The 26,357-nt window shown below is 55.7% G+C and overlaps 2 protein-coding genes and 1 long non-coding RNA gene across 11 annotated transcripts in view; 2 read left to right on the top strand and 1 right to left on the bottom strand.

Moving 5' to 3' along the window:
* The first annotated feature begins 1,157 nt into the window (after positions 1-1,157).
* On the top strand, positions 1,158-11,899 carry DECR2 (2,4-dienoyl-CoA reductase 2). 5 transcript variants are annotated; one of them, XM_055242238.2, is made up of 9 exons: positions 1,158-1,378; positions 4,961-5,029; positions 6,355-6,406; positions 7,308-7,443; positions 9,720-9,844; positions 10,126-10,219; positions 10,405-10,596; positions 10,795-11,012; positions 11,324-11,899. In XM_055242238.2, the coding sequence occupies exons 1-8, from the start codon at positions 1,299-1,301 to the stop codon at positions 11,010-11,012; spliced, it is 966 nt and encodes a 321-aa protein (XP_055098213.1). In that variant the 5' UTR covers positions 1,158-1,298; the 3' UTR covers positions 11,324-11,899. The 5 variants fall into 5 exon arrangements, with proteins under 5 accessions (XP_055098213.1, XP_055098214.1, XP_055098215.1 ...); XM_055242239.2 differs by having other exon boundaries at positions 1,164-1,378; positions 10,405-10,509; XM_055242240.2 differs by lacking the exons at positions 1,158-1,378; positions 4,961-5,029 and adding an exon at positions 6,688-6,843 and having other exon boundaries at positions 6,383-6,406.
* Positions 11,900-15,375: 3,476 nt separating this feature from the next.
* LOC134732384 (uncharacterized) lies at positions 15,376-23,844 on the bottom strand. The gene is made up of 2 exons (XR_010115492.1): positions 23,041-23,844; positions 15,376-20,386 (listed from the first exon to the last, which is right to left on the bottom strand). It is a non-coding gene; the product is annotated as an uncharacterized lncRNA (long non-coding RNA).
* A 95-nt stretch (positions 23,845-23,939) lies between these two features.
* The window catches only part of RAB11FIP3 (RAB11 family interacting protein 3), a 98,111-nt gene continuing 95,693 nt past the window's right edge, over positions 23,940-26,357 (top strand). For 3 of the 5 annotated variants that reach the window (XM_063617017.1, XM_063617016.1, XM_063617015.1), the window contains exon 1: positions 23,940-25,047. In XM_063617017.1, the coding sequence (XP_063473087.1) occupies positions 24,334-25,047 (714 nt within the window). In that variant the 5' untranslated portion in view covers positions 23,940-24,333. The remainder of the gene's footprint in view (positions 25,048-26,357) is intronic. The other 2 variants (XM_055242227.2, XM_055242226.2) reach the window with 1 other exon arrangement.

Here is a 26,357-nt window from a genome sequence, read left to right as displayed (position 1 = left end):
GGGTGTGTGCAGCTCAGGAGCGGCCCTGCGTGTTTTTCCCCCGTGGCCGTCGCGGGCCCCCATCTTCCAACAGTGATGCGGGAGGGGCGCCCCGTCCTGGATTCGCGGCACAGCCCCGCCCGGGCCTCCACGCGGAACGGAAGTACCGGACCCTTTTTTTTTTTTTTTTTTGAGACGGAATCTCGCTCTGTCGCCCAGGATAAAGTGCAGTGGCGAGATCTCGGCTCACTGCAACCTCCGCCTCCCAGGTTCAAGCGATTATCCTGCCTCAGCCTCCCGAGTAGATGGGATTACAGGCACCCGCCACAACGCCCGGCTAATTTTTGTATTTTTAGTAAAGACGGGGTTTCACCATGTTGTCCAGGATGGTCTCGAACTCCTGACCTCGTGATCCGCCCGCCTCGGCCTCCCAAAGTGCTGGGATTACAGGAGTGAGCCACCACGCCCGGCCCCGGACCCTTCTTTATCGGCCTTAAAACGGGTCATTTTGAGGCCGGGCGCGGTGGCTCACGCTTGTAATCCCAGCACTTTGGGAGGCCGAGGCGGGCGGATCACGAGGTCAGGAGATCGAAACCACGGTGAAACCCCGTCTCTACTAAAAATACAAAAAAATTAGCCGGGCGTGGTAGCGGGCGCCTGTAGTCCCAGCTACTCGGAGAGGCTGAGGCAGGAGAATGGCGTGAACCCGGGAGGCGGAGCTTGCAGTGAGCCGAGATTGCGCCACTGCACTCCAGCCTGGGCGACAGAGCGAGACCCCGTCTCAAAAAGAAAAAAACAAAAAACGGGTCATTTTGGGAAGCGGCGCAGGGCCGGCCGCGCTTTCCTGGGCCCCGGCGCTCCCCATGGTGTTTACGGGGAGGCGAACGGGGAGCCCAGAGGCTGCGAGCCCGGCCTTGACCCAGGAGCCAAGGGTATCCCACAAGTCCTGGAGGCTCTGAACGCGGCGCTGACGCCGAATACCTGTGAAAAAGACTCGAGGAGAAGACCCGCGGACCGCCGAGCTTCCGCCGCGGAAACCGCCCCGGCCCCGCACTGCGCCTGCGCCTCGCGCGCCGCTTTCCAGTCCCAGCGGGCCTCGCGCGGGGGCGGGGCCTCCGGGGGAAATCGGGGGAGGGGCGGGGCCTCCGGGGGGAAATCGGGGGAGGGGCGGGGCCTCCGGGGGGAAATCGGGGGAGGGGTGGGGCGTCGGGGGAGTGGGGCGGGGCTCCGGGTTTCAGGCGCGTTCGCAGCTGTGCGCCGGGTCCTGGAGGCCGAGGTAGCTCCCGCCCGTTGTCACCGCAGTCCCCGCCGCGAGCGCCATGGCCCAGCCGCCGCCCGACGTGGAGGGGGACGACTGTCTCCCCGCGTACCGCCACCTCTTCTGCCCGGACCTGCTGCGGTGAGCGGGGCCCGGGAAGCGGGCGCAGCCTCGGTGCGGGGTCCGGTCCGCGGGCGCCGGCGCCCCCACGTGGTCCCCGTAGCGCCGAGAGGGCCGGCAGGTTCCCCACCGAGGGCTCGTGTGTTAGGAAACCTGTCTCGCCTGGCTCCTTTCTTTCTTTTTTCTTTCTTTTTTTTTTTTTGAGACGGCATCTCGCTCTGTCGCCCAGGCTGGAGTGCAGTGGCACGATCTCCGCTCACTGCAACCTCTGCTTCCCGGGTTCAATCGATTCCCCTGCCTCAGCCCGGCTAATTTTTTGTATTTTTAGCAGAGACGGGGTTTCACCATGTTGGCCAGGGTGGTCTCGAACTCCTGACCTCAGGTGGTCCACCCGCCTCAGCTTCCTAAAGTGCTGGGATTTACAGGCGTGAGCCACCGCGCCCGGCCCAACCTGGCCTCTTTCTTTTTTTTTTTTTTTTTTTTTTTTTTTTGAGAAGGAGTCTCGCTCTTTCACCCAGGCTGGAGTGCAGTGGTGCGTTCTCGGCTCACTGCAGGCTCCGCCCCCCGGGGTTCACGCCATTCTCCTGCCTCAGCCTCCCGAGTAGCTGGGACTACAGGCGCCTGCCACCTCGCCCGGCTAATTTTTTGTATTTTTAGTAGAGACGGGGTTTCACCGTGTTAGCCAGGATGGTCTCGATCTCCTGACCTCGTGATCCGCCCGCCTCGGCCTCCCAAAGTGCTGGGATTACAGGCGTGAGCCACCGCGCCTGGCCCATGGCCTCTTTCTTAACAGAAAATTTTAGGTTGAAATCATATTTCCAGAAGACCCAGAAGGCCCAGAAATGCCAGGTTTTGCCCAGCAGCGCTTCATTTTCCTGCAAACGCCTTGGTGTTCACAAGGGAAGGCAGCCCGGGCAAAGGTCGATCCTCTCCGGTCACCTGCCCTCACTCGGCTAATGGGCAGATCCTTTTTTTTTCCCTTTTCTTTTTTTCGATTGGCAACATTTTCAAGTTTCTATTAAAATTTTGATCTTTTGCCAGGAGCAGTGGCTCACGCCTGTAATCCCAGCGCTTTGGGAGGCCGAGGTGGGTGGATCACCTGAGGTCAGGAGTTCGAGACCAGCCTGGCCAACATGGTGAAACCCCGTCTCTGCTAAAAATACAAAAAATTAGCCGGGTGTGGTGGTGCACACCTGTAATCCCAACTACTTGGGAGGCTGAGGCAGGAGAATCGCTTGAACTCGGGAGGTGGAGGTTGCAGTGGGCCGAGATCGCGCCATTGCACTGGGCAACAAGAATGAAACTCCATCTCAAAAAAAGAAAAAAAAGTTTTAAATTATGTTCTCCAAGGACAGGTATTGACAATTCTCTTTGAGTGTTCTGCAAATTTAAAAAAAAAAATTTTTTTTTTGAAACGGAGTCTCATTCTGGGTTCAAGCAATTCTCCTGCGTTAGCCTCCCAATTCTCCTGCTTCAGCCTCAGTGCGTCCAAGTGGGACTGTAGGCGCACGCCACCACGCTGGGCTAAGTGTATTTCTAGTAGAGGCGAGGTTTCACCATGTTGGTCAGGCTGGTCTGGAACTCCTGGCCTCAGATGATCCACCTGCCTCGGCCTCCCAAAGTGCTGGGATTACAGGAGTGAGACACTGCACCTGGCCCAAAATTAATCTTTAATAATTAAGAATAGGAAAGGCAACTTGGAGCTCTGCAAAAGTGGGAGATTGCCATCCATCTGGTACAATTTGTGCCAGTCATACCGATCAGTACACATTTAATACGTACAAGAAAATCTCTAATAAATAAAAAAGCCATATTATCCTGACCTAGCTCGCTGAATTTCAGGAATCATATTTGATATTAGTGCCATGCAGGGCTTAGGAGAGAGGAAATTATAACCTCTATCTTGTTTAAGCCAGGGTATTTTTCTGTCTTGTATCTACTTCTGTCAATTTCTGTCAAAAGACACCAAAATACACTTTCCCCCACTGTACTTTGCAAGTTTGTGTCAGCACAAGTTCAGGACCAGCCTGGGCAACAAAATGATACCCCTCTATAGAAAAAGTAGATGAAAAATTAGCTGGGCACGATGGCATGCACCTGTAGTCCCAGCTACTGGGGAGGCTGAAGCAAGAGGATCCTTCTAGCCCAAGAGGTCAAGGCGGCAGTGGGCTGTGATGGTGCCACTGCACTCCAACCTGGACAATGTAGCAAGAACCTGTCTCAAAATAAATAAATAGGCCCAGCGCGGTGGCTCATGCCTGTAATCCCAGCACTTTGGGAGGCCGAGGCGGGTGGATGACAAGGTCAGGAGATCAAGACCATCCTGGCTAACACGGTGAAACCTCATCTCTACTAAAAATACAAAAAATTAGCTGGGCGTGGTGGCAGGTGCCTGTAGTCCCAGCTACTCGGGAGGCTGAGGCAGGAGAATGGTGTGAACCCGCGAGGCGGACTTTGCAGTGAGCCGAGATCGCACCACTGCACTACAGCCTGGGTGACAGAGCGAGACTCCATCTCAAAAAAAAAAAATAAATAAAATACTATAATTCTATGAATTTTCATTTTATTTATTTATTTATTTATTTATTTATTTTTTATTTTTTTTTTTTTTTTTTTTTGAGACGGAGTCTCGCTCTGTCGCCCAGGCTGGAGTGCAGTGGCGCAATCTCGGCTCACTGCAAGCTCCGCCTCCCGGGTTCACGCCATTCTCCTGCCTCAGCCTCTCCGAGTAGCTGGGACTACAGGCGCCCGCCACCACGCCCGGCTAATTTTTTGTATTTTTTTTAGTAGAGACGGGGTTTCACCGTGGTCTCGATCTCCTGACCTCGTGATCCGCCCGCCTCGGCCTCCCAAAGTGCTGGGATTACAAGCGTGAGCCACCGCGCCCGGCCTTATTTATTTATTTTTTAAGACCATGTTTCGCTCCTGTTGCCCAGGCTGGAGCGCAATGGCACAATTTTGGCTCACTACAACCTCCGCCTCCCGGATTCAAGCAATTCTCCTGCCTCAGCCTCCCGAGTAGCTGGGATTACAAGCATGTGCCATCACGCCTGGCTAATTTTTTGTATTTTTAGTAGAGACGGGTTGGTCAGGCTGGTCTCGAACTCCCGACCTCAGGTGATCCACCCACCTTGGCCTCCTAAAGTGCTGTGATTACAGGCGTGAGCCACGGCGCCCGGCTGAATTTTCATTTTAAATCATTGCCGTATGGCAATATGGGGGGTGTATTTTAACAGGGCTCTTTTATTTTTTATTTATTTTTATTTTATTTTATTTATATATATATTTTTGTGGCGGAGTCTGGCTCTTTTGCCCAGGCTGGAGTGCAGTGGTGCGATCTCGGCTCACTGCAACATCTGCCTCCCAGGTTCAAGCTATTCTTCTGCCTCAGCCGCCCAAGTAGCTGGGACTACAGGCCCCCACTACCACGCCCAGCTAATTTTTGTATTTTTAGTAGAGACAGGGTTTTACCATATTGTCCAAGCTGGTCTCGATCTCCTGACCTTGTGGCCCACCCACCTTGGCCTTCCAAAGTGCTGGGAGCCACCGGCCGGGCCCGGCCCAATAGGGCTCTTTTAAAAGAGCCTCCTTTTTTATTTTCAGGGACAAAGTGGCCTTCATCACAGGTGGCGGTTCTGGGATTGGGTTCCGGATTGCTGAGATTTTCATGCGGTGAGACTGCTCTATGTCCCCTCCCTGCTCCTCGCTTCTCCCTGCCTGGGCCCTGCTGGATGCCGGACCCCTGGAAAGATGTTGGTGGGAGGTAGATGTCCCCTGCTCACCTACCCAACAGGATCCAGGTGCCTGCCAAAGGGACTGGGGAGGGGTCGAGGATTGCCCTGAGGGAGTCAGGACTTCCAGGCTCCTACAGGTCAGTGGAGATTGTGTAGCTCTGGTCTGGGGCCTGCTGGGACCTCGAGAGTCAGGGCTGTGTCAGGCCCCAGTGCTGGCGCCCTGCAGAGCACATTTTGGGACACAATTCTGTGGCTTCAGGCCAGGGTCAGCAACTTATCCCACCTGACAGTGGCTAGAGTTAGGCCGGGGTGGGGGAGAGGGACCCTTCCTCAGTTCCCCTGAAGCCCCTGCTTTTCAGACCAGAAAGGTGAGTCCCGCAGGAAGAGATCTGGCCTTTCCACTGGTGGCTCTGTGCTCAGGGCGTCTGAGGACTGGATGGGATATTGCAGCTCTGGTGGGTCCTGCCTAGCAGGGGTAGCCACCTTTATGGTTATTGTGGGCAAGCAAGCCCCGAACCAGAAGAGACGAGAAACCAAAGAACAAGGCAGACAGATCCCGTGATCCCGTTTGTCCGTGTCGGTGATTTTACTGGGGAATTTATGGGCAGAAGCATAGTCTTGGGTGGCTGTGAGACAGGCGTCTCCATGCTGTTACCCCCAGGCCAGGGCTTCTATACCACGGGGAAGGGGGTCCTGCTTCGGAGGGAGTGTGTAGGAGTTTGTTCAGGAAAACATCAAGGTTGTTTTGACCTAAGGGCAGGACTTATCTTTGTGCTCTTTCGCAAGAACAGTAGATAAGCTGGAAATCATAGCAGCATTCCTGGAACTGGGGTTCATAGAGGCCAATGTGGTGGATTCGCATCCACGTGGTCAGGAAGGGGAGCAGGGAGCACCCCGCTTCAGAACGGTCCTCCATGCCAGCCCCACAGGGAGAAGGGAGTGGAGGATGTGGGCCCAGCAGGCCGCAGGCAGATGTGTGGGCTGGGCCTCTGTGGCTCACAGCTGTCTCTGTACCTGGTGTTTGGGGCAGGACCCGCCGGCCTCTGCAGTGGGATGTCCCATGCCAGAAACCCCGGGGTGGGCACCACCTGAGGTCCCTCCAGAGTTCCTCAGTCCTGCTCACGCCCCTGTGCCCTCTGCCAGCTGGGCCTTCAGCCCTGGACTGGTACTTCCGCCTGAGAGACTCCTGCCCAGGAGCTGGGCAGATGCCCCTGGGAGTGCCCCTCACCCGCATTGTCCTCACACCTGCTTCTGGTTTTGCAGGCACGGTTGCCATACGGTGATTGCCAGTAGGAGCCTGCCGCGAGTGCTGACGGTGAGAGGGCCTCTCCCATGGTCCCCTGTGCAGGTGGCTGTGGGGGTGCTGGGCCTGGGCCAGGAGGGTCCAGAGGCTAAGGGGATGTTGGCACCAAAACTTTTTTTTTTTGAGACGGGAGTCTCGCTCTGTCACCCAGGCTGAAGTGCGGTGGTGCGATCTCGGCTCACTGCAGCCTCCGCCTCCCAGGTGCAAGCGATTCTCCTGCCTCAGCCTCCCAAGGAGCTGGGACTATAGGCGCCCGCCACCATGCCTGGCTAATTTTTGCATTTTTGTGGTAGAGATAGGGTTTCACCATGTTGACCAGGCTGGTCTCGAACTCCTGACCTCAGGTGATCCGCCCACCTCAGCCTCCCAAAGTACCAGGATTACAGGTGTGAGCCACTGTGCCCGGCCGGCACCAAAACTTGCACCTGTCCTAAATATGGAGCTTCAGTGCAAGTGGCCTCCCAGAGACATCTTTGACTTTTTAAAAAATCTAGTTATTGGGTCCTGGGAGGGATCTTCCTGTTTGGGGGTAATGTGGCCCCAAGAAGGATCTCTGGGCTCACCTGGGTTATTTAGGTGGTCCGTGTGTCCCACCCACTGGAGCCCTCGACCTGGGAGGAGAGTCTCCACCTCTGGTCTGCAGCAGGGGCAGGACATGGGTGACAGTGGCCTGGAGGGCAATGCAGAGAGAGGATTCTAGGACAGGTGGCAGGTGGGGGGAGAGTGTGGCAGGTTCCCACAAACATCCACTGGGGTTGTGGGCACTTGCAGGCCGTGCTTCCCCAGAGTGGGGTCCAGCAGCAAACCCAGGGTCTCCCTGGAACCTGGAAGCATCGTCCTCTGCAGATTCCAAAGGCCTTTTCTCCAGGCCGAGGCTGCAGGGCTGCTGTCTGCCTCTTTACCTGGCTTCTAGGCCGCCAGGAAGCTGGCTGGGGCCACCGGCCGGCACTGCCTCCCTCTCTCTATGGACGTCCGAGCGCCCCCAGATGTCATGGCCGCCGTGGACCAGGCTCTGAAGGAGTTTGGCAGAATCGACATTCTCATTAACTGTGAGTCGGTGCTGAGTGAGGTTGGTGGCTTCTCACAGGTTAGTGGTACCATCTGGAGGCCCTAGAACTCTGGTCCTGGGGTGAGGACCGTGCCAGGGAACCTAGCTGCCTGCCCTGGGGTGGGCTGCACCCCAACCAGGTACCTGAGGCCAAGACTCAGGCTCTGGCCCTCTGCCTCCGCGCCTCTGCCTCCGGGTCTCTGCCTCAGGGCCTCTGCCTCAGGGCCTCTGCCTCCGGGTCTCTGTCTCCGGGCCTCTGCCTCCGCGCTTCTGTCTCCGGGTCTCTGCCTCAGGGCCTCTGCCTCCGCGCCTCTGCCTCCGCGCTTCTGCCTCCGGGTCTCTGCCTCCGTGCTTCTGCCTCTGGGTCTCTGCCTCCGCGCCTCTGCCTCCGCGCTTCTGTCTCCGGGTCTCTGTCTCCGGGCCTCTGTCTCTGGCCTGACTCTGCTTCTCTGGGTGGCAGCAGGTCAGCACAGCTGCAGCCCAAGTGGGCGCCATGAACACGGCTGAATGGCAGAGTCGGGTGCCCTTGTGTCCTGAAATTCCCTCTTAAAAAAAAAAGTAATAGCCTTTTTTTTTTTTTAGACAGCATCTCACTCTGTCACCCAGGCTGGTGTGATCATGGCTCACTGCAGCCTCCACCTTCTGGGCTCAAGCCATCCTCCTGCCCCAGCCTCCTGAGTAGCTGGGACTACAGACGTGTGCCACCATGCCTGGCTAATTTTTGTATTTTTTATTTTTTGTAGAGACAGGGTCTTACTGTGTGTTGCCCAGGCCAGTCTCAAACTCCTGGGCTCAAGCAATCTTCCTGCCTTGGCCTCCCAAAATGCTGGGATTACAGGCAAGAGTCATCAATAAAATAAAGGTAGCCCGGCCTAGCTTTTTTTTTTTTTTTTTTTTAGACGGGGTTTTGCCCTTGTTGCCCAGGCTGGAGTACCGTGGTGCAATCTCAGCTTACTGCACCCTCCGCCTCCCAGGTTCAAGCAATTCTCCCATCTCAGCCTTCCAAGTAGCTGGGATTACAGGCGCCCGCCACCACACTTAGTTAATTTTTGTATTTTTAGTAGAGATGGGGTTTTATCATATTGGTTAGGCTGGTCTCGAACTCCTGACCTCAGGTGATCCACCCGCCTTGGCCTCCGAAGGTGCTGGGATTACAGGCATGAGCCGCTGCGCCCGGCCCCCAACTTTTATTTCTATTTTTTTATTTTTCATTTTTATTTATTTTTATTTTTATTTTTTGAGACAGAGTCTTGCTCTGTCGCCCAGGCTGGAGTGCAGTGGCGCAATCTTGGCTCACTGCAAGCTCCGCCTCCCGGGTTCACGCCATTCTCCTGCCTCAGCCCCCCAGTAGCTGGGACTACAGGTGCCTGCCACCACGCCCGGCTAATTTTCTGTATTTTTACTAGAGACGGGGTTTCACCGTGTTAGCCAGGATGGTCTCCATCTCCTGACCTCGTGATCCGCCCACTTCGGCCTCCCAGAGTGCTGGGATTACCGGCGTGAGCCACCACACCTGGCTGATTTTTTTTTTATCACAGTTTTAGGTTTATAGAATAATTAATAGTACATGGAATTCCATATTCCCACCTACACAGTTTTCCCTGTTAACATCTTGTGTTTGTTACAATTGATGAACCAACATTGGTTTCACTCTGCAGAAATTCCCTTTTAAAAACATCCTGTGTATTAGTTTCCTGGGCTAACAGAGTACTACAACCTGTGTGGCTAAAACAACTGAAATATAATCTCCCAGTTCTGGAGGCCAGAACATCCAAGGGGAAGGCGTTGGCAGAGCTGTGCTCTCCGAAGGCCCCAGGGGGGAGCCTGTTCCTGCCTTCCGCGTGGCTTCCAGTACTGCCACCGTCCTTGGCCCTCCCAGGCTTGGAGACCGTCGCTGCACTGTCTGCCACTGTCTGCACATAGCGTGTGTCTGTGTGTCCTCTTCCCTTGTTATAAGGATGCTGGTCATTGGATTTAGGGCTCAGACTTCAGTGTAATTCGATTATCTCTGCAACCCACCCCATTTCCGAACAAGGCCACAGTCGCAGGTACGGGGTCAGGGCTTCAGCACGTCTTCTCTTCTCGGGGACACAGTGCAGTCAGGACGCCCATCTTGCTCTGGTCATTTTGGAAGTTATCCTAGGGCATGGGTCTCCTCCCGGTGCCACAGGGCACCTGGGCTCCCTCCTGCACCCTCCCCTCTGCCCACCTGGCCACCACCCACTTGGCATCCCTCTCCCCAGGCTCCAGCAGCTCCTGCGGTGTCCCATTCTGCAGGTGCGGCTGGGAACTTCCTGTGCCCCGCTGGCGCCTTGTCCTTCAACGCCTTCAAGACCGTGATGGACATCGACACCAGTGGCACCTTCAACGTGTCTCGTGTGCTCTATGAGAAGTTCTTCCGGGTGGGTGTCCTCCCAGCGGGGGTCTCCCCCTTACAGCCGCCCGCTCCCCGCCCCGTGGCCTCCCCCTGACGGCCGCCCGCTCCCCGCCCCATGGCCTCCCCATGACGGCCGCCCGCTCCCCTCCCCGTGGCCTCCCCCGATGGCCGCCTGCTCCCTGCCCCGTGGCCTCCCTGACGGCTGTCCGCTTCCCACCCCGTGGCCTCCCCGATGGCTGCCTGCTCCCTGCCCCGTGGCCTCCCTGACGGCCGCCCGCTCCCCGCCCCGGGTCTTGTGTGTTGCAGGACCATGGAGGGGTGATCGTGAACATCACTGCCACCCTGGGGAACCGGGGGCAGGCGCTCCAGGTGCATGCCGGCTCCGCCAAGGCTGCTGTGGGTATGAGCACCCCCCTGCCCACGTTTGCCCACCTGGGTCCCCCACGGGCCGTCTGCTCCCATCCCAGGAGGCCAGCAGTCTCCACGTGAAGCTGAGCCCAGCTGCAGGCAGCGAGGCCTGGCCTTGGCCCTGAGCCCTCGCAGAGGGCAGAGCGGCCCCTTCACATCCAACTTTCTCCTGTGCAGACGCGATGACGCGGCACTTGGCTGTGGAGTGGGGTCCCCAAAATATCCGCGTCAACAGCCTCGCCCCTGGCCCCATCAGTGGCACGGAGGGGCTCCGGCGACTGGGTAAGGCTCTCAGGGAGCCCAGGCCTCCCACAGATCCTGCCCTGGGGCACAGGGTGCCCATGGAAGCTTCCAGAACTTTGGCAGGGGGTATGTTGAAAAGCCCTGTGGTGGTTCCATGGTGGCAACTATGTTCTGTGCCTGGCCTGATCCTGCTCCATGCTAGGCCTTGGTGACACTGACTGTGTCCTTGCTGTTCCCAGATGCCTCTCAGGGAATGAGCTGGGGGAGAGGGGAGGGTGCTGGGTCTTGGGGCTCATGGGGCCTGAGCCTTCTGCTGCCCTCCAGGTGGCCCTCAGGCCAGCCTGAGCACCAAGGTCACTGCCAGCCCGCTGCAGAGGCTGGGGAACAAGACTGAGATCGCACACAGCGTGCTCTACCTGGCTAGCCCTCTGGCTTCCTACGTGACGGGGGCCGTGCTGGTGGCCGATGGCGGGGCATGGTTGACGTTCCCAAACGATGTCAAAGGGCTGGCAGATTTCGCATCCTTCTCTGCTAAGCTCTAGGTGAGGTACCGCTCCCGCTTCTTGGGGTCACCTGTGTTCTTGGACGCTGGTTGCTGCATGGGCAGGTCTCTGCGGGACCCACAGGGCTGGCGTCTCTTTTGTCCCCATCCTCCCGGCCCCTGCGCCAACCTGGCCACACATGGGTGCTGCCCACTGGGGCTGGGCAGGAGGCGGGCGCTGGTGCGCTTGCTCTTCTGTAGTGGCCTCGGCCTCTGCCGGCATTTCTGGCAGGTGCTGGGTGGCTGAGGCAGCCGAGGTGTTTTAGGGGGAAGCCATCCTCAGCCGGCTACTAAGTTCTGAAACTCCTGCAGGATTCTTCCGGCTGCTGCTTCCCGCCACCTCACACAGCCAGGTGGAGAGCACCAATCTGAACCAGCAATGCCTGCAGCCCAGCCCCTCCTCTGAACACTTAGCTATTACTGCACTCTCCCTCCCCACGACCCCAACTCTAGGGCAGGAGCAACTGGACAGTGGGCCTGGCCCGTGGAGCTGCCACGCAGGTGCCTGAGGGCCAGGTGCCACGCAGGTGGTGGGGGTACAGACAAGATGCTGGGATGTCCCCTGCCCCATGGTCAAGGGTGTCCTTCCTGCCTGGGTCCAGGGCCTGAGGGAGCCACATGGATCCTGAGACTTGTGTTCTCTTGGCTGAAAACACTGAGGTGCTCCCGTCTGTGCATGGTCCACGAGCTGGGACGGCCCTCCAGCTGCCCACAAGGTCTGCCCCTCTGTCTCTGCACCACCTGTTTGCATAAACACACTTTGCTACAATCTTGCTAGTGCATTTTCTTAAAAGATAATCTATTTACTGTAAAAATAAATTGGGACTTTGCAAAAGCTTTTAGAAGGAAAAGAAAGAGGATTAAAGAGAATTGCTTGTGATCTTGTCATTTAGGGGTTGTGTTTCCTTTCTGTCTTTTCTGTGATGTTTGTTTATTATTAGTAGTATTTTTCTTTTTTTTTTTTGAGACGGAGTCTCACTCTTGTCACCCAGGCTGGAGTGCAGTGGGGCGATCTCGGCTCACTGCAAGCTCCGCCTCCCGGGTTCACGCTATTCTCCTGCCTCAGCCTCCGGAGTAGCTGGGACTACAGGCGCCCACCACCACGCCCGGCTAATTTTTGTATTTTTAGTAGAGATGGGTTTTCACCTTGTTAGCCAGGATGGTCTCATCTCCTGACCTCATGATCCGCCCACCTTGGCCTCCCAAAGTGCTGGGGTTACAGGCGTGAGCCACTGCGCCTGGCCTTTTTTTTATTTTTTATTTTTTGAGATGGAGTCTCGCTTTGTCACCCAGGCTGGAGTGCAGTGGTGCAATCTCGGCTCACTGCAAGCTCCACCTGCCGGGTTCACGCTATTCTCCGGCCTCAGCCTCCCTAGTAGCTGGGATTACAGGCGCCCGCCCCCATGCCCGGCTAATTTTTTGTATTTTTAGTAGAGACGGGGTTTCACCATGGTCTCGATCTCCTGACCTTGTGATCTGCCTGCCTCGGCCTCCCAAAGTGCTGGGATTACAGGCGTGAACCACCACGCCTGGCCTTCTGTGACATTTAGAATACTCTTCCTGCCTCATGCTGGAAGCCCCAGTCTACAGGCAGGGTCCTGCTCCCTTGGCAGAGGCCGCATGCTCAGATGCAGCTGACACTGAATGTCGGGCCCAGGACCAGCCAGGCCACTGGCTGCCTGTCTCCTGGGTTTGGTCACTGCCACAGCTTTCCTCCTCCGTCGACATGGCCCCCAGCCCTGCTGCACGGGGGAGGTGCTGAGCAGCAGAAGGCTGCAGGGAGGTGTGTGGCTGTGCCCACCAGGGCCCCCATGGCTGCCCTCATGGGAGGGGAGCAGCTTCCATCAGGGATGCCCCTCAGCCCTGCGGTCCCCACTCTGTTCCTCCAAGCTCCCAGCTCACTGTCACACCACACCCTGAATGTATTCAGGCTTTACTTCCTGACAAGGAGGAGAAAAGATTTGTTTGTTTTGTTTTGTTTTTGTCAGAGACAGGGTCTGGCTCTGTCAGCCAGGCTGGAGTGCAGTGGCACAAACATAACTCACTGCACCCTCCAAACTCCTGGGCTCAAGCGATCCTCCCACCTCAGCCTCCTGGGTACCTGGGACCACAGGCACACACCGCCATGGCCAGCTGTTTTTTGTATTTTTTGTAGAGACAAGGTCTTGTTATGTTGCCCAGGCTGGTCTTGTTTTTTTTTTGAGACGAAGTCTCGCTCTGTCACCCAGGCTGGAGTGCAGTGGCGCGATCTCAGCTCACTGCAACCTCTGCCTCCCGGGTCCAAGTGGTTCTCCTGCCTCAGCCTCCTGAGTAGCTGGGACTACAGGTGCCCACCACCACGCCCGGGTAATTTTTTGTATTTTACTAGAGACGAGGTTTCAGTGTTGCCCAGGCTGGTCTCAAACTCCTGAGCTCAGGCAATCCACCTACCACGTCCTCCCAAAGTGCTGGGATTACAGGCGTGAGCCACCACGCCCCGCTGCCCAGCCTGGTCTTGATCTCCCGGGCTCATGCGATCTGCCTGCCTCAGGACTGCAGGCGTGAGCCACGGCGCCTGGCCGAGGTGGAGAGAAGATCTGTATCTTGTAGCTCACTCCTGCCCTGTTTGGAAAACACAGGATGGCGCTTATAACTGCTGAGTTTGCTTTTTTGGTGGCTGAGGGTTGGCCTCACCTTATGATTGTGGCCACTCCCACAGCCGCCGTGGCCTGGGAGAGGGGCTGCTTCCAGACAATGTGTCAGCAGACCATCCACTGTGGGCTTCTGTCTGGCACCAACCAGCATGGCCACGACCCACACACACCCTGTGTGCTAAGAGCTCAGTGAATTCCTTCAAGTGACCACATGGGCTTCGAGGACCCTCTCTGATGCCAGGGAACCTGGGGAACCTCAAAGGCAGATCCTGGGTCCCTCCACAGGCTGTGAGGGAGGGACGTGGTGGTGCTCAGCGAGAAAGCTGGGATGCGAGGCCCTGGGCCAGTAGTGTCTTCCCTCCTTCCCTTCCCTCCACCAGCCTCTGTGAGCCTGGGCCTCCCCTGCTGCCTCCAGATCCCAGCCCTAGCAGCCGCCTCCACAAGCTGTGGCCCAGCCACTGAAGAGAGGGACAGCGTTCCTTCTGCCGGCCTCATGTGCACATTCCTGAGGAAAGATGCAAGTTCACCGTTGGGGCCAGAAATCTGGCTCTTGTACAAAAAACTGTGGTAGGGCCGGGCATGGTGGCTCATACCTGTAATCCTAGCACTTTGGGAGGCTGAGGCTGGCAAAACACTTGAGCCCAGGAGTTCAAGACCAGCCTGGGCAACAAAGTGAGACTCCATCTTAATGAATAAATACATAAATAAATAACGCCGGGCATGGTGCCTCACGCCTGTAATCCCAGCATTTTGGGAGGCCAAGGTGGGTGGATCAGGAGTTTGAGAGCAGCCTGGCCGATATAGTGAAACGCTCTCTCTACTAAAAATACAAAAATTAGCTGGGTGTGGTGGCAGGCGCCTCTGATCCCAGCTACTCAGGAGGCTGAGGCAGGAGAATTGCTTGAACCCGCGAGGCGGAGCTTGCAGTGAGCTGAGATCGCAGGACTGCACTCCACCCTGGGTGACAGAGCCAGACTCCATCTCAAAAAAAAATAAAAAATGAAAAAAGCCAGGCATGGTGGTTCATGCCTGTAATCCTAGCACTTTGGAAGGTCAAGGTCGGTGGATCACTTGAGCCTGGAATTCAAGACCAGCCTGGGCAACGTAGCAAGACCTTGTCTCTATAAAAATAAATAAATAAAAACAAATAAAAACCAGGCTGGGCATGGTGGCTCACGCCTGTAATCCCAATACTTTGGGAGGCCAAGGCGGGCAGATCACCTGAGGTCAGGAGTTTGAGACCAGCCTGGCCAACATGGTGAAACCCCATCTCTACTAAAAAAATATAAAAATAGGCCAGGCGCAGTGGCTCATGCCTGTAATCCCAACACTTTGGGAGGCTGAGGCGGGCGGATCACGAGGTCAGGAGATCGAGACCATCCTGGCTAACGCGGTGAAACCCCATCTCTACTAAAAATACAAAAAATTAGCCGGGCGAGGTGGCGGGCGCCTGTAGTCCCAGCTACGCAGGAGGCTGAGGCAGGAGAATGGCGTGAACCTGGGAGGCGGAGCTTGCAGTGAGCCGAGATCACGCGACTGCACTCCAGCCTGGGTGAAAGAGCGAGACTCCATCTCAAAAAAAAAAATATATATATACAGCCGGGCATGGTGGCACATGACTGTAGTCCCAGCTACTCAGAACGCTGAGGCACAAGAATTGTTCGAACCCGGGAGGCAGAGGTTGTGGTGAGCTGAAATTGTACCACTGCACTCCAGCCTGGGTGACAGAGCGAGACTCTGTCTCATACCATAAATAATACAAAATAGTGCGTCAGCCAGGTGCGGCGGCTCATGCCTGTAATCCAAGCACTCTGGAAGGCCGAGGTGGGCAAATCACCTGAGGTCAGGAGTTTGAGACCAGCCTGATGGAGGCAGAGGTTGCGGTGAGCCAAGATCACGCCATTGCACTCCAGCCTGGGTGACAAGAGTGAAACTCTGCCTCAAAAAATAATAATAATTAAATAATTAAAAAATAAAGAATAAACAGTGGCTGAGGGTTGGCCTCACCTTATGAATGTGGCCACTCCAACAGCCGCTGTGGGCTGGGAGAGAGGCTTCTTCTAGAAAATGTGTCAGCAGACCATCCATCACGGGTTTCTGGCTGGCACTGACCGGTGTTGCCATGACCCACACACACCCTGCTACTAAGTTCTCAGTGAGTTCCGAGTTCCTTCCAGTGACCACATGGGTCTCAGGGCTGCTCTCTTGTGCTAGGGAACCTGAGAAACCTCAAAGATAGCTGGGAGGTGCCAGACTGCGCCAGGCAGGTGTTTGTCCGAGCAAGAATGAGAAATATTCGCCAGAAATACGAAGAATTACCTTTCAGCTCTTCGACCATCACGTGTAACTTGGAAAATTGTTACACAGGGAAGAGGAGAGTGATGAGGACTAGACTTCGCTGCTGCTTTGGAAAATGTAGAGGGGCCGAGAGAGGAAGCTCTGCACAGCCTCTCCTGCTGGCTCCTCAGGGCCCCTCTGCAGGCTGCGGTTTTGGCCTGGGGGAGCACTGAGGGTGCAGAACGGGGGCTCTGGAGGGCTCCAGGCCTGGTGGGAGCCAGGGCGGCCAGGTCATCCCAGGAAGGCGGAGCAAGCACCGTAGCCTCATAGTGAAGTGTTAGAATAAGAAAATCATCAAAACTTGGGCTGAGTCAGGAGGAATTCAGTTGTGCCTTACACACTCATGTTCTATTTTTACTCTAAGACATGTACTTTACCAAATTTGAAGGTGAGAATACAAATTCTTCCCCACTGAATAAAATGTCAGTGAACACGAGTGAGGCTCTGTGCTCTCAACTGCTGGAGGCCACAAGGGAGAGTGTGACGTGGTCCTCAAAGTGACTTTGCTCTAAGTTTACTTACTGAACATAAAATGTTAATCTCGTTTTCAAACTTGTCTGGCCAGGTGCAGTGGCTCATGCCTGTAATCCCAGCACTTTCGGAGGCCAAGGCGGGTGGATCACTTGAGGTCAGGAGTTCGAGACCAGCCTGACCAACATGGTGAAACTCCATGTCTACTAATAATACAAAAATTAGTTGGGCATGGTGGCGGGTGCCTGTAATCACAGCTACTTGGAGGCTGAGGCAGCAGAATCGCTTGAACCTAGGAGGCGGAGGTTGCAGTGAGCCAAGATCGCGCCACTGCACTCCAGCCTGGGTGACAGAGCAAGACTCCATCTCAAAAAAAAAAAAAGTTGTCAGTTAAAAATAGTTTGTGGGCAGTTTTTGTTGATAGCTTTATGGATGCACAGTTGACACAAGGCAAACCGCACATATGGAGTATGAAGTCTGATGAGGCTGATGTGTCTACATCGTGAAGCCGTCACCACTATCCAGGCTGCACTGTACCTGGTAATCCCTCCCTCTCATCTATCCCTACCCCTTATTTCCCAAGTGACTGCTGATTTGCTCTCTGTTGCTATTTATGTTTTTTATATTTATTTTTTGAGATGGAGTCTCTGTCACCCAGGCTAGAGTGCCGTGGTGTGATCTCACCTCACTGAAATCTCTGCCTCCCGGGTTGCCTCAGCCTCCCAAGTAGCTGGGATTACAGGCGCCCGCCACCATGCCCGGCTAATTTTTGTATTTTTAGTAGAAATAGGGTTTTGCCATGTTGGCCAGGCGGGTCTCAAATTCCTGACTTCAAGTGATGTGCCTGCCTTGGCCTCCCAAAGTGCGGGGATTACAGCCGTGAGCCACCGCGCCCAGCCTGTGTATTTAGTTTTTAAGGTATTTGCCTTATTATTCAGCCTTAAAAAAAGGAGACATTGAGACTAGGCACGGTGGCTCACGCCTGTAATCCCAGCTGTTTGGGAGGCCAAGACAGGGTGGATCACCTGAGGTCAGGAGTTCGAGACCAGCCTGACCAATATGATGAAACCCCGTCTGTACTAAAAATACAAAAATTAGCTGGGCGTGGTAGCAGGCGCCTGTAATCCCAGCTACTCGGGAGGCTGAGACAGGAGAATCTCTTGAACCCAGCAGGCGGAGGTTTCGGTGAGCCGGGATCACGCTATTGCATTCCAGCCCGGGAAACAAGCGAAACTGCCATTTGTGACAACATGGATGAACCTGGAGGACATTATACTAAGTTTTTTTTTTTTTTTTTAGACGGAGTCTTGCTTTGTTGCCCAGGCTGGAGTGCAGTGGCGCCATCTTGGGTCACTGCAACCTCCACCTTCCAGGTTCAAGTGATTCTCCTGCCTCAGCCTCCCAAGTAGCTGGGACTACAGGCACCCACCACCACGCCCGGCTAATTTTTTCTATTTTTAGTAGAGACAGGGTTTCACTGTGTTAGCCAGGATGGTCTTGATCTCCTAACCTCATGATCTGCCCGCCTTGGCCTCCCAAACTGCTGGGATTACAGGCGTGAGCCACCACGCCTGGCTGCACCCAGCTAGTTTTTGTAGTTTTAGTAGAGACAGGGTTTCACCATCTTGGCCAGGCTGGTCTTGATCTCCCGACCTCGTGATCCACCCACCTTGGCCTCCCAAAGTGCTGGGATTACAGGCGTGAGCCACCGCACCCGGACTATGCTAATTTTTTTTTTTTTTTTTTTTTTGAGACGGAGTCTTGCTCTGTCCCCCAGGCTGGAGTACAGTGGCACAATCTCGGCTCACTGCAAGCTCCACCTCCTGGGTTCACGCCATTCTCTTGCCTCAGCCTACCGAGTAACTGGGACTACAGGCGCCCGCCAACACGCCCGGCTAATTTTTTGTATTTTTAGTAGAGACAGGGTTTCACCGTGGTCTCGATCTCCTGACCTCGTGATCCACCCGCCTTGGCCTCCCAAAGTGCTGGGATTACAGGCTTGAGCCACCGTGCCCCGCCTATGGTAAGTTTTTAAATGTTTTCTTACTTTAGAGAGGGAGTTTTGCCCTGTTGCCCAGGCTGGAGTGCAGGGCTTCACAGGCACAATCACAGCTCACTACAGCTTTGAATTCCTGGACTCCAACATCATGCTAAGTGAAATAAACCAGTCAGAGAAAGAAGACTTCATGGTTTCATTTATATGTGGAATCCAGAAAAACCTCTGGGTCTCAAGAGCTCCTCCCACCTCAGCCTCCTGAGTAGCTTGGACTCAGGTGTGCACCACCACACCTGGCTGTTTTTTCATTTGTTTTTTGAACTCCTGGGCTTAAGCGTTCCTCCTGCCTCAGCCTCCCAAAGTGCTGGGATTACAGGCATGACCCACTGTGCCCAGTGGAAGTGAATGTTATAGATATAGTCAAAGTTCTACCTTCACCCTTTCCCCTTCTGTCTGCCCTCTTCAATATAATTCTTTTTTTTTTTTTTTTTTTTTTTTTTTGAGACGGAGTCTTGCTCTGTCACCCAGGCTGGAGTGCAGTGGCGCAATCTCGGCTCACTGCAAGCTCCGCCTCCCGGGTTCACGCCATTCTCCTGCCTCAGCCTCTCCGAGTAGCTGGGACTACAGGCGCCCGCCACCACGCCCGGCTAATTTTTTTTTGTATTTTTAGTAGAGACGGGGTTTCACCGTGGTCTCGATCTCCTGACCTCGTGATCCGCCCGCCTCGGCCTCCCAAAGTGCTGGGATTACAAGCGTGAGCCACCGCGCCCGGCCAATATAATTCTTTTTTTCTTTTTTTTTTTTTTGAGACAGAGTCTCGCTCTGTTACCCAGGCTGGAGTGCAATGGTGTGATCTCAGCTCACTGCAACCTCCGTCGCCGGGGTTCTAGCAATTATCCTGCCTCAGCCTCCCCAGTAGCTGGGATTACAGGCATGCGCCACCATGCCTGGCTAATTTTTTCTATTTTTGTAGAGACAGGTTTCACTATGTTGGCCAGGCTGGTCTTGAACTCCTGACCTCAAGTGATCCACCCCACTGGCCTCCCAAAGTGTTGGGATTACAGGCGTGAGCCACCGCACACGGCCTCAATATAATTCTCAAGTATGTTTAGGTATTTTTACTACAAATGAAAGCATTTGAAAACAAGATAGGTCATTGATCATGTGTTTCTAAACTTAACAAAAATTGGCCGGGCACGTTGGCTCACGCCTGTAATCCTAGCACTTCGGGAAGCGAAGGCAGGCAGATCACCTGAGGTCAGGAGTTCCAGATCAGCCTGGCCAAGATGGTGCAACCCTGTCTCTACTAAAAATACAAAAATTAGCCGGGTGTGGTGGCGGGCACCTGTAATCCCAGCTACTCGGGAGGCTGAGGCAGGAGAACCGCTTGAACCCAGGAGATGGAGGCTGCTGTGAGCTGAGACTGTGCCACTGCACTCCAGCCTGGGCAACAAGAACAGAATTCCGTCTAAAAAAATAAATAAAAAATGGTATTACATAGCATGTACTATCAATTGTGCAGATGTGGTGCACTCCCTTAAACTGCTACACTTCACAAGACAACAGGTTCCACGGAAGCCGTTCGGCTCATCTTCCAGAGAAATACAAACCCCCAAAGGAAACACGGTCTTTCCATCTCCCTGTGAACATGTTTCTCTGGAAGGTACTGGAAGGCGGATCCCACACTGGAGTATTCCGACCTTTAGCTGCATGACTAGTGCCAAATCCCCACTCCCTGGTGTCTGCAGACTTCCTCTGACTGGCATCAAGGGCTACATTCACACATTTTCCTGGTTACCCGTGAGGATGGGCATCTTTTTCATGTGTTTACCGGCCACCTGAGTTTCCTCTTCTGGAGCTGCTTATTCATATTCTTTCCTCGTTTTTCTACCGGGTTGCTGTTCTTTCACTGTTTTTTGAGAAATTCTTTTGTGTATTCTAGAAATGAATATTTTGTCCATTAAATCCATTCTAACTATCTCTTACCAGTTGCTACCCCAAAATTTATATATTGGAGTCCTAACGCCAATGGGATGGTACTTGGAGATGAGGTCTTTGGGAGGCATAACTGAGGGTTAGGGCCGGGTGTGGTGGCTCACACCTGTAATCCCAGCACTTTGGGATGCCGAGGTGGGTGGATCACAAGGTCAGGAGATTGAGACCATCCTGGCTAACACGGTGAAACCCCGTCTCTAGCAAAAATACAAAAAAATTAGCCTGGCGTGGTGGCGGGTGCCTGTTGTCCCAGCTACTAGGGAGGCTGAGGCAGGAGAATGGCGTGAACCCAGGAGGCAGAGATTGCAGTGAGCCGAGATGGCGCCACTGCACTCCAGCCTGGACGACAGAGCAAGACTCCATCTCAAAAAAAAAAATAATAATAATAATAATCATAATTAGGGTTAGATACGGTTAGTAAGGTGGGGCCCTCACGATGGGAACAGTGCCCTTATCAGAAGAGACAGTCTTTTTTTTTTTTTTTTAAGGACACAGTTTCACTCTTGCTGCCCAGGCTGGAGTGCCATGGCGTGATCTCAGTTCACTGCAACCTCCGCCTCCCAGGTTCTAGTGATTCTCCTGCCTCAGCCTCCCAAGTAGCTAGGATTACAGGCACGCACCACCATGCCCAGCTAATTTTTTGTATTTTTAGTAGAGATGGGGTTTCACCATGGCAAGACTGGTCTTGAACTCCAGACCTCAGGTAATCTACCCGCATCGGCCTCCCAGAGTGCTGGAATTACAGGCATGAGCCACAGTGCCCAGCCTTATTTTTATTTTTTTCCCTGAGATGGAGTTTCCCTCTTGTTGCCCAGGCTGGAGTGCAATGGGGGATCTTGGCTCACTGCAACCTCCACCTCCTAGGTTCAAGTATTCTCCTGCCTCAGCCTCCCAGGTAGCTGGGATTACAGGACACGCCACCACGGTCAGCTAGTTTTTGTATTTTTAGTAGAGACGGGGTTTTACCATGTTGGCCAGGCCAGTCTCAAACTCTTGACCTCAGGTTATCCACCCGCCTCAGCCTCCTAAAGTGTTGTGATTACAGACATGAGCCATTATGCCCACCTTTTTTTTTTTTTTTTCTGAGACAGTCCCCCTCTGTTGCCCAGGCTGGAGTGCAGTGGCTGGATCTCAGCTCACTGCAACCTCTGCCTCCCAGGCTCAAGTGATTCCCCTGCTCGGCCTCCTGAGTAGCTGGGATTACAGGCACCTGCCACCGCCCCCGGCTAATTTTTTTTTTTTTTTTTTTTTGAGACAGAGTCTCACTCCGTCGCCCAGGCTGCAGTACAGTGGTGCGATCTTGACTCACTACAACCTCCACCTCCCAGGTTCAAGCAATTCTTTTCCTCAGCCTCCCGAGTAGCTGGGATTACAGGCGCCCGCCACCATGCCCGGCTAATATATACATATATTTTTTTAGATGGAGTCTCGCTCTGTCGCCAGGCTGGAGTGTAGTGGCGCGAACTTGGCTCATCGCAACCTCTGCCTCCCAGGTTCAAGTGATTCTCCTCCCTCAGGCTCCCGAGTAGCTGGGACTACAGGCAGGTGCCACCACGCCCGGCTGATTTTTGTTTTTTGTATTTTTAGTAGAGACGGGGTTTCACCGTGTTAGCCAGGATGGTCTCCATTTTCTGACCTCGTGATCTGCCCACCTCAGCCTCCCACAGTGCTGGGATTACAGGCCTGAGCTACCGCACCTGGGCTAATGTGGGAGGCTCTCTTGAGCCTAGGAGGTTGAGGCTGCCGTGAGCTATCATCGCACCACTGCACCGCAGCCTGGGCAACAGAGCAAAACCCTGTCTCGGAAGAAAAAAAAAAAAAAAAAAAAAAAAAAAAAAAAAAGAAAAGAAGGAACTGCTATAGCCCACAGCCTACGAAGGGGACACAGATAGTAGCTCTGAACAGCAGACGGACAGACGGGAACCTGTCCCTTTAGGTTTTCATGAGCAGCCTCTAACTGGTACAGGCAGGAAGGTGCAGGCTTCCAGGCTGTGGTTCCATGGAGGACACCAGCCGGGCACGCAATGGACGTTTCCCAGCCCTAGCACAGACAGAGCGTGAGGGCCCCTGCTCTCAGAAAGCCAGGCTTCTGCCTCTGGCAGCGCCGGCACATAAATGGAGAGGGAGCCTGCTGTCTTTGCCTCGCCCACACTAACACCCCTATTTAGAAAGGTTGACACATCAGTATCACTGCTTCTGAAAATTTTATCCGGCCAAAGGCATCAGCCCAAATTTGAATTCTTGCCAAAGCTGCTGGCGATTTCGTTCTTTGAATGCAGTATCTTCCTCATGAACACATACAGCTCTTACAAGAAAATGAGAACATCGTTTGGGGAGGAGGACCCCTCACCTTCCTTTTCCTAATGCCAGCCTCACAAAGTCTGGTCCCATGTACCCTGGGATTTTGCCACGGGAGATGACTCACTTAATTAACACGCTGCTCCTGACCGTACACTTGGAAGCAGAGGTTCCGTTCCTTTGGTTCTTGCCAAAGCTGCTTATGAAACCATATCTTATGTTGGTGCCCATGGTATGTAAAAATACAAGTTCATCATTTCCCTGATACAAATTATGACAGGCTAAATTTAGTGCCTCACCTGCTCCTAACTAGCCTCACCATCATGCCTGCCGCCGGGCGGTGGTCCTGTCTGAGGTCCCGTGTCCCTCTGAGGACAGGGACACCCAGACAGAGGTCAGTTGTCAAACGCGGCCACGGTGCTCGGGAGGCTGGCTGCAGACGGGTGATTCACGCTGGGTGTCTTCTTGAGTCACTTTTTGTAGAGACGAGGTCTCGCTTTGGTGCTCAGGCTGGTCTCGAACTCCCGGGCGCAAGCGATCCTCTCGCTTGGGCGTGGGCCAGCGCGCCCGTCCCAACGCTGGGCGTCCTGGAGATCTTGGTCACAGGCTTAAGGGAAAGGCCTAGCGCGTGGCCGCGCGTGCCTCTGGTTTCAAGGCACATGGACTGCGTGTCTGGGGCCCCTCCGCACTCCGAGTCAGACCCTGCGTCCCCAGGGTCCGCGCGGGGCCTGGACAGAGCCTCGCCCTCTGCGGCGTCTGCTCCCCGCGACCCCCGGGGCACCTGCAACCCCTGGGCCGCGGAGCCAGGCGTGAGCCGCCTCCTGGTCTCATCAACGTGAGAACGCTTTACCCCGGAAGGGCTCAGCTCCTAGGGGGCTGTGTTGTGTCCCTTTGCGTCTCTAGCCCGCCATGCGGTGCCGTTTACTCGACCGCCGCTGGTAGCTGTGCGGCGGGAACACGTTCTAACGCCTGACTCCGCGCGCCCCTTGCCAGCGACGTCACGTCACGCCTCCACTCGCAGCCTCGGAGCACCCCCGCGTCCCGCGCCCGAAGCTCGGGAACCACCGCTCTGGCGAAACGAGGAATACGAAACACACAAAAACACACCCGGCGCCTGCCTTTATAGCAAGCCGGCGAGGGGCTGGGGCACCGCCGGGACGTGCTGACGTCAGGCCGGACGGGGGGCGGGGCCTGGGCGGCGCCGGCGTTAGTTCTCCGGGTACCTCAGGCGCCTCAGCCTCATTAGTCTCCTCATCCTGCTTCACAGGCCCCGCGGCCTCCGGTCTCCTTGGCCCCCGTCCCCCGGTCTCCTCGGCCCCCGTCCCCCGCCTCCCGCCGCCCGGCCCCTCGCCGCCCTCCCTAGGCCGCCCCGCCGCCATGGGCCTGCGCCCGCCGCGCCGCCGGGCCGAGGGCAGCTGAGGCGCGGCGCGAAGATGGGCGAGGACAGAGCAGGGCCCGAGCGCCAGCCCCAGCAGCCCGGGCGCCCCGCGCGCGCCCGCCCGCGCCGCCGAGGGGATGCCCGCGCCCGCCGCCGCGCCCTGAGCGCCTTTGTCTGCCGCCCGCGCCCTCCGCACCACTAGCCTCTCGGGAGCATGGCGTCGGCCCCGCCGGCCTCGCCCCCGGGCTCGGAGCCGCCGGGGCCCGACCCGGAGCCGGGCGGGCCGGACGGGCCGGGGGCGGCGCAACTGGCGCCGGGCTCTGCGGAGCTACGCCTCGGAGCGCCCGTCGCCGGCCCCGACCCGGAGCCCCCGGGCCTGGATGAGCCTGCGCCCGGAGCCGCTGCGGATGGCGGGGCGCGCTGGAGCGCCGGGCCGGCCCCGGGGCTGGAGGGAGGCCCGCGGGACCCCGGGCCGCCCGCCCCGCAGCTGCGCTCCGGCCCGCGGGGGCAGCTTGCGAGCCCCGACGCCCCGAGCCCAGGGCCGCGCTCCGAGGCGCCGCTTCCAGAACTCGACCCGTTGTTCTCCTGGACTGAGGAGCCCGAGGAGTGTGGCCCCCCGAACTGCCCGGAGAGCGCGCCTTTCCGTTTGCAGGGGTCCAGCAGCAGCCACCGAGCGCGGGGCGAGGTCGACCTCTTCTCTCCCTTCCCCGCGCCCACGGCGGGCGAGCTGGCCCTGGAGGAAGGTCCCGGGTCCCCGCCGCAGCCCTCGGATCTCAGCCAGACCCACCCCCTTCCGAGCGAGCCCGCGGGGAGTCAGGAGGACGGCCCCCGCCTCCGAGCCGTGTTCGATGCCCTGGACGGGGATGGGGACGGTTTCGTCCGCATCGAGGACTTCGTCCAGTTTGCTACGGTCTACGGGGCAGAGCAGGTACGGAGTGGCCCGGGCCGGGGCGTGGGAACCGGGCAGGTGCGCGGCTGGTCTGCGGGGTTGATGTGGGACCGGTCGATGCGGCCCCTGGAGTCGGGAAAGGCACTGTTAAGACCTGAGGGTCCTGCTTTTTCTGCTTATTCACCACTTCGGCCCTGGATTTCTGGTTGAATTTCACTGGAGTCCCTCTTCCCTTCTTAAAAGGAGGTTCTATTCTGGGGAGTCAGTTTCTTCCCCTCCCCCCAGCGCCTCGTCAGCTGGATCTTACCGAGGTCAGCCCCTCGCCTGGGGACACCCCCCAGGGGGCCTGATCGCTACCCACGCAAGGTGCCTGATCGACGTACCCCTGAATGAAGAGGTTCCCCGCGATTCCCCCACCCGAGGGCCCAGATACTGCTCGGCTGAATTCACCCAAGTTTTAGCCGCAGAGGCCAGGCTGCCCAGACGCCTTGAGATCCTACTGATAGACACCTATTTTGAGCACAATTACTTTACTGTGTGTGGTTGACATCTTTTCTACTTAGATTTCATCTTTCATTGTTTGGGAGACAGTCAATGCTTGTAGAAGGTCCTGGAATTAAGAAATTTTGCTTTGGTGCTTTTGGGGAGGAAAGCAATGAGCCTCAGAGCTTGCTGGCAAATGCAGAAATCTAGCAGGACTCCATTAGGTCCATCTCCACTCTAGTAGGAGAGGTGAAATGCGTGGACAGGCACTACGCACAGAACAGTGTGCCAGGGGTCCACGCGGTCCTCAGGGCACCTGCTCCTGGGGGAAAGGTGGGCCCCAAGATGTAGTTGTTCCTGTCTACCTCAGCACTTAATAAAGTTTAAGTGGAGATAACAGCAGGGCCATGTGTGTTCTGCCAATAACCCGGTGGACATCAAATAATACCAGTGCTCACTTTTAAATATTTTACTTAGTAGGAAATCCCTAAGGTGCATCTGTCAATTTTTTGTATTTTGACTTCTCACACATGCAGACATCTGGTAAGTGGGTGTTGAAGTACATATGCATATTTAAGCCAAGAGGTCTGTAAGAAAAGAGGTAAAATTGGCACACTGCTATTTAGGGTGTCAGTCATAACATTAAGAACCTTGATGGTCGGGCGAGGTGGCTCACGCCTATAATTCCAGCACTTTGGGAGGCCGAGGCGGATGGATCACGAGGTCAGGAGATCGCGACCATCCTGGCTAATATGGTGAAACCCCGTCTCTACTAAAAGATACAAAAAAATTAGCCAGGCGTGGTGGCGGGCACCTGTAGTCCTAGCCACTCAAGAGGCTGAGGCAGGAGAATGGCGTGAACCCGG

Source organism: Symphalangus syndactylus, chromosome 14, assembly GCF_028878055.3.
Source record: "Symphalangus syndactylus isolate Jambi chromosome 14, NHGRI_mSymSyn1-v2.1_pri, whole genome shotgun sequence".
NCBI classification, from domain to species: Eukaryota; Metazoa; Chordata; class Mammalia; order Primates; family Hylobatidae; genus Symphalangus; species Symphalangus syndactylus.
This window is presented reverse-complemented; position numbering and strand designations above follow the sequence as displayed.

Bases quoted from the DNA above. Each gene is read 5' to 3' on its own strand.
- DECR2 (XM_055242238.2), top strand. From the start codon at position 1,299: ATGGCCCAGCCGCCGCCCGACGTGGAGGGGGACGACTGTCTCCCCGCG. The intron at 7,444-9,719 runs GTGAGTCGGTGC...CCCATTCTGCAG, and splicing joins AATCGACATTCTCATTAACT to GTGCGGCTGGGAACTTCCTG. The intron at 10,597-10,794 runs GTATGTTGAAAA...GCTGCCCTCCAG, and splicing joins TTCCAGAACTTTGGCAGGGG to GTGGCCCTCAGGCCAGCCTG.